General features: G+C 31.8%; 1 protein-coding gene across 1 annotated transcript in view; it reads right to left on the reverse strand.

Annotated features, from left to right (window-relative positions):
- Nucleotides 1-1,736: 1,736 nt before the first annotated feature.
- Nucleotides 1,737-7,288, reverse strand: part of LOC137617795 (uncharacterized) — a 43,600-nt gene continuing 38,048 nt past the window's right edge. Inside the window, exons 5-6 of the mRNA XM_068347755.1 lie at nt 4,763-4,873; nt 1,737-2,444 (exon numbers count right to left, since the gene is read on the reverse strand). Coding sequence (XP_068203856.1) covers nt 2,375-2,444; nt 4,763-4,873 — 181 coding nt within the window. The 3' untranslated portion in view covers nt 1,737-2,374. The remainder of the gene's footprint in view (nt 2,445-4,762; nt 4,874-7,288) is intronic.

Genomic DNA, 7,288 nt, shown 5'->3' on the forward strand with positions numbered 1-7,288 from the left:
TATATATATAAATAGCGATGGTTGACTCCATTACTGTATATATACTCTAGACGGCCTCGGATATTCGCGCAGTGCAATGTAGACACAAGTAGAATAGATGATATACAAATTCGGATACCTGTTCTAAATTTAATTTAATCTAGATGGATTCATCTGCCCGTTATTTGAATATATTATGAATAAATCACATTTCTTTAAAAATGAATAAATATAAAGCCATAAACGCCGTAGAAAAGCTTGAAGAGTATTTAAGACAATCTGGAAGTAAGAGATTTAGTTATTGCTCACATCATTTATTTTTTTGTTATTGTTGTCTTGTTTACTTGGATTTAGAAGTCAAAAAGCGTTTGAGTTTGGTTGTATCTCCTGGTTTGGGTCTTGCCAAATTTCGTCCTCCGGTCACAAGTCTTTGCTTCTTCTTTCTGTGTCCTTGTTTACCACAACCCCTAATTTCTAATGATTGATATTTATGTTTTGTTGCTTGTAATGCTCATTTATGAAGTCTGTATTTGTTGATGTTTTATAACTTTTTAATGATTATATATCGTAGATTATACATTGCTCTCTTGCATTGCATTGTACAGTATGTATACATGTATACATATACTGTACCTGTATGATTGGTCTAGTTGTTGATTTAGCAGTTGAAAGATGGATGTAACAGTGACAGATGTATTGTTGTAATGCTCATTTATGAAGTCTGTATTTGTTGATGTTTTATTCTTTAATAATAATTATCTATCGTAGATTATACATTGCTCTGTTGCATTGCATGTACAGTATGTATACATGTATACATACTTGATTTGGGGACTGAGAAACGTATGTAAAAACCTAAAGTGAAGCAACCTGCATAACTATTTGGCCTTGTTAATAAAAAAGAAATGGCTTTGGCGGGGAAGGTACGAGAAATACTTGGATTAAAAAGTCTTCTTTGGCCTGAGGTTTATGTTGGTGGACTTGTCTATATGTAAATGTCTTTGTTACCTCCGTCAACGAAGTTGGAAGGAGGTTATGATCTACCTCCCTGTTCGTGTGTTTGTTATTTACTGTATGTTTTAAGAATTCTCCTAGTACTGTTGTCTGGGTAGCTTTGAGAAACTGACCTGGAAAGAATTTTATACGAATGTGGTTAATGTGATACCGATTTAAAAAAAACAGAACTCAGGTCTTCTTATAGTGATAGTTGAGATTATTAAGTTGCATATACACTGCGCATTAAGTTTAGTAGATAAATAATTGTTGCAGGAACATATCAATGTATGTCTTGTAACCCCGAAATTTGTAATTATAATCCGGTGAGCGAAATTTGCTTAGACCAAATCAAGTTTGATATCCGACCGTGTTTGTATCGTGTCTTTGAAAGTCAATGCACGACGGAACATCATATGAGCCATGTCACACTCTATGCATAGCGATGACGCTTTGTTGCATTGCATCGTGATTCGCTCGCATGAATACTTGCATGCTTCTGGTGCAGTCATCATAATACGAAATAACTGTCAGGGTTTCCCAATTAAGGGTCCGTGGAAGCACACACACACACACACACACACACACACACACACACACACACACACACACACACCCTTCAAGAGCTTGCCAAGGGTTCCTTTAAGAGATACTGATAAATAGACTGAGAGTATTATGCCCATATGTACAAATGCAATATTTATTTTTTTACGAACATGATTTTCTTTTCAAAATTGTCAATAAATATGAGAAAATGCAATTCCTTTTTACCTAAACCGGTTATAAAAAGAAAAATATAGCTTTCGTTATGACTAAATAAATGAATAACATTGTAAAACATTTTTTTTATGTAGGGGTTCCTTGGGAGCAAGTGTTTAAACTTTTAAGGTAATTACCTTAGTTTGAGGTAATTTTCATGGTTTTAAGGTAATTCTAAGGTAATTTCGGTTTTACTAGCTTAGAATTTACGGAAATTGGAAAATTTTTAAGGTAATCTAAGGTAAGAAGCAGCAGCATTTAAGGTAATGGCCACATGGCACATGCACAGAGTTTAAACCCTGCTTGGGACATCACTATTATTGTAAGGGTTCCAGGAAGGTCAAAAGATTGGGAAACACTATTCTATGGTGTCTTATCATGTCTATGGTGTTATGGCTGCTGTTTATATGTATATATGAGCTTGATGAATATAATACTATCTATTGTTTTGAAGTATTCAGTTTCACAATTTAGTCTCGTTTCTTCGTCCTGTGTCGGTTCGACTCTAATATTCTGTTTCATTGTCAGCAATACTTATAGAAACTGTATCCTTTGGTCGTTGTTAAGTTTAATGCGTAGTCCATCAGTTTCACTCTGTCAAGTTTAGGCCTTTGTTGAATGTTTGGGTCTCTCCGTCGGTCTCTCAGTCGTAGTCATGCACCATTAGATTCATCTCGTCGAAAATCGACCTGTAGAGCAACGAGGGTGTGTACCTAAAATGGAAGATGATTATTGAACCTCTCTCACTTTCACTCAACATAATTTGAAATATCTTTACTCTTCCGTTGACGTTGAAGGCAATTATGTGTAATTTGAGGTACAGTTCGATACAGAAGTCCATGGCACACCTCGCTCCATAGAAATGCACCCTGGCACACCCTTACTTCGCGGCGGGTAACCAAACAGAAAGTGTAGATGTAGAGAGACACGACTGAGGGGGTGTGGCGGCTAATCACCGGTACTCGCCGCTCAGTAAGGATGTGGTTGGGTTCACTTCTATGGAGCGAGGTGTATCAAGAATTTCTGTATCCAACTGTACTTAAGTGTATAGAATTACCTATTCATGGGGTCTGTTAGCTATATTATATCGAAGTTATATATTGCAATGGTCACAATTATCTAGTAAATGTTATATTTTTTATGTAGGTTCTTACTGAAAACCTTTAATGCTGAGAGGAAAAATTTGGGTAATCCTCCTGCACAGGTGGGGTTCGAACCCATGCTGATTTGTAATGGAATAAATTTGAATTTTAGTCATTATGCAAGAAAGGTTTTGAATCACATTAGGGAAGATGATTTTTTTTTTTTATTTCAGTAGAAAGTGTCCACAAATATTGGCTTATTGAGGAGTGTAGATATGCGTTGATACACAAAGGCTGTATAATATATTTATATATATATATATATATATATATATATATATATATATATATATATATATAATGTGTGTAATTATGTAGCCTTTATGTATAAAGAACTATAGATATACGAAGTTGTATATATATATATATATATATATATATATATATATATATATACATATATATACATATATATATATATGTGTATATATATATATATATATATATATATATATATATATATATATATATATATATATATATGTATATATATATACTGTAGATAGATAGATAGTCTTTGTGTATCAATGCACATCTACATTTTCAGTAAGCCAATATATATATATATATATATATATATATATATATATATATATATGTATATATATATACATATATATATATATATATATATATATATATATATATATATATATATATATATATATATATATATATATAGACAACTTATGCACCTGTTTTGCTCAACACTGGCGTGATATTCACTACTAGAAGACTTAGACAGTAGACACTATCAATGTAGTGTCCTTTGATGTCAGGTAACTGTGGTGACCTACGCATTCCGAATAAAATGTCTCCGCTCTTGCGTCACACATGATACCAATTACGCATTGTTATTCGTGTCACTATTGCTGAGATTTCTTCAGATTAATAATAAGGGATTTTGAATGTCGTCGGTCTGTGTTAATGAAGGGTATTCTGTTAGCTTTGGAATTCTGTTTAGAATACAATGAGTATCATCATTGGGTTCATTCTTTTAATATAAGATTAATAATTCAGATTAATAATGTATTTCGAATGTTATTGGTCTAATGAGATGCATTACTGAAGGGTATTCTATTTTTGGAATTCTGTTTTAGAATACAATGAGTATCATCATTGGGTTTCATTCTTTCAATAAAAGATTAATACTTCAGATTAATAATGTATTTTGAATGTCATCGGTCTGTGTTAATGAGATGCGTTACTGAAGGGTATTCTATTGCTGGAATTCTGTTTTAGAATACAATGAGTATCATCATTGGGTTCATTCTTTCAATAAAAGATTAATACTTCAGATTAATAATGTATTTTGAATGTCATCGGTCTGTGTTAATGAGATGCGTTACTGAAGGGTATTCTATTGCTGGAATTCTGTTTTAGAATACAATGAGTATCATCATTGGGTTCATTCTTTCAATAAAAGATTAATACTTCAGATTAATAATGTATTTTGAATGTCATCGGTCTGTGTTAATGAGATGCGTTACTGAAGGGTATTCTATTTTTAGAATTCTGTTTTAGAATACAATGAGTATCATCATTGGGTTCATTCTTTCAATAAAAGATTAATACTTCAGATTAATAATGTATTTTGAATGTCATCGGTCTGTGTTAATGAGATGCGTTACTGAAGGGTATTCTATTTTTGGAATTCTGTTTTAGAATACAATGAGTATCATCATTGGGTTCATAATTCAGATTAATAATGTATTTTGAATGTCATCGCTCTGTATGAATGAGATGCATTATTTAAAGGTATTCTTCTACTGGAATTCTGTTTTAGTTGGAAAAGGAAAATGCTATAAGCCCAAGGGCTTATTTAGTCAGTTTGTAAAATCAAATCATGACTGAGTAATTGAGATACGAAAATTAATAAATTGCCTCACCTTCCGGGACATAGTCTGTAGGCCTTCTCGCAGACTGGCCCCGTCAATCCTTCCATGACCTCCAAGGCTTTTTGACCTCTTGGGGAAAGGTCAGTCGTTTGCTCTTCTTCTCTGGAAGGAGATTAATGAGTGGGGTCAATAAGTAATCATTTCATGCAGGACGTGACTTCCTGTATTATGAATGCCTCTCTATATTAGCTGCTTAATTTATTCATTATACAGGAAATGTAGTATTCATCATTCATTACACTGCAGGTGGAGGGACAATGTTTGATTCTCTCTCTCTCTCTCTCTCTCTCTCTCTCTCTCTCTCTCTCTCTCTCTCTCTCTCTCTCTCTCTCTCTCTCTCTCTCTCTTTAGTAACAGTTGGCAGGACTGTTCTGATATACTGAATCTCTCTCTCTCTCTCTCTCTCTCTCTCTCTCTCTCTCTCTCTCTCTCTCTCTCTCTCTCTCTCTCTCTCTCTCTTTAGTAACAGTTGGCAGGACTGTTCTGATATACTGAATCTCTCTCTCTCTCTCTCTCTCTCTCTCTCTCTCTCTCTCTCTCTCTCTCCTCTCTCTCTCTCTCTCTCTCTTTAGTAACAGTTGGCAGGACTGTTCTGATATACTGAATCTCTCTCTCTCTCTCTCTCTCTCTCTCTCTCTCTCATCTCTCTCTCTCTCTTCTCTCTCTAGGATCGGTTGGAAGGACCGTCCTGATATACTGAATCTCTCTCTCTCTCTCTCTCTCTCTCTCTCTCTCTCTCTCTCTCTCTCTCCTCTCTCTCTCTCCTCTCTCTCTCTCCTCTAGGAAAGGTAGGAAGGACTTCTGTTATACTGAATCTCTCTCTCTCTCTCTCTCTCTCTCTCTCCTCTCTCTCTCTCTCTCTCTCTCTCTCTCTCCAGTTAATGTAATGAAATAAATTAGGAAGGATTAATATGTAATAAAATAATGCAATATGAAATTTGCCTTTAATTTGCGAGAAATAACTGCCAATACACACACACATTCTATACATTATTATCAATTTGAGCTGCAAATTATATTAATTGGAATTTATTGTAGAATTTTGCCTGAATTTTTATTTTATTGTTGCCATACTTCAAAGTCATTTGTAGATTGGATGGTTTAAACTTTATATTTTTAAAAATGATTTCGTTTTGCTATGAATTCTGTATTTTATATCTAATATTTTTATCATTACTCTATGGCTTTAATATGTTATTATGATTTGCTTTTTTGTAATTCATTCTCATATATGTGGATATATATATACGTATATGTATATATATATATATATATATATATATATATATATATATATATATATATATATATATATATATATGCAGTATATAGGTATATATATATATATATATATATATATATATATATATATGCAGTATATAGGTATATATATATATATATATATATATATATATATATTATATATGTATGTATACATACATACATACATACATACATATATATGTGTATATATATGTATATATATACACGTATATATATGAGTGTATATATATACATATATATACATACATATATATATATATATATATATATATATATATATATATATATATATGTGTGTGTGTGTGTGTGTGTGTGTGTGTGTGCGCGTGTGTACTTGCGTGTGTAAAACTGCACTAAGTTTAATAATTATAGTAGGTTAATTGATTATGAATAACAGATTTAATTGAAAACACTAAGTTAGGTTTTAAATTCGTTATACTCCCATTTCATTTGGACTTGATGTTGAGAAAGGCATAAAAATAGAAGGGCTTTCATAGCATTTTACTCATATATATATATATATATATATATATATATATATATATATATATATATATATATACATATATATATATATATATATATATATATATACATACATACATACATATATATATATATATATATATATATATATATATATATATATATATATATATATATATATATATATATTACGAATTTTACTGATTGTTCAGTGTAGCTTTCATTGTGATTAATGTCATATCATACATTTATACATTTTCATGTTATTTATTGTTAAAATGTCTTCCATGGAGGGATTACAATGCCCCAATTTTTGGTGTGAGAGGTAATTTGATACGAGTATTTTTCAACAGATGTCCATATATTTATAATGAATATTGAAATACATTATTAATTTTGTTTGTTAATGTTTCGTTAAATATTTTCCTTAGGAAAATTGAGTACTGTTGTACTGATTTGACTAAAGGATAATAGAGACTACCTGATAGACACAGGCCCTCTATCCAAATTCCCAATGTATGAAGACTCATTTTTCTTCAAAGAAACTTCATGCACTCAAGTTTTAGAAGCCACCCATTTGTTTATAACAACGAACAAAAATATACATCTATACTAATTTTTTTTTAATGGGGTGCATTTGCACTGACTCGCAGGGGTGCCATTTTAGCTCCGAAAAGTTTCCTTCTACCTGATTAGTTAGAATTATCTAGTCCAACTAATCAGCTATTAGGAAACTTTTCAAGAGGG

This window comes from Palaemon carinicauda, chromosome 24, assembly GCF_036898095.1.
Source record: "Palaemon carinicauda isolate YSFRI2023 chromosome 24, ASM3689809v2, whole genome shotgun sequence".
In the NCBI taxonomy this organism is placed as follows: domain Eukaryota; kingdom Metazoa; phylum Arthropoda; class Malacostraca; order Decapoda; family Palaemonidae; genus Palaemon; species Palaemon carinicauda.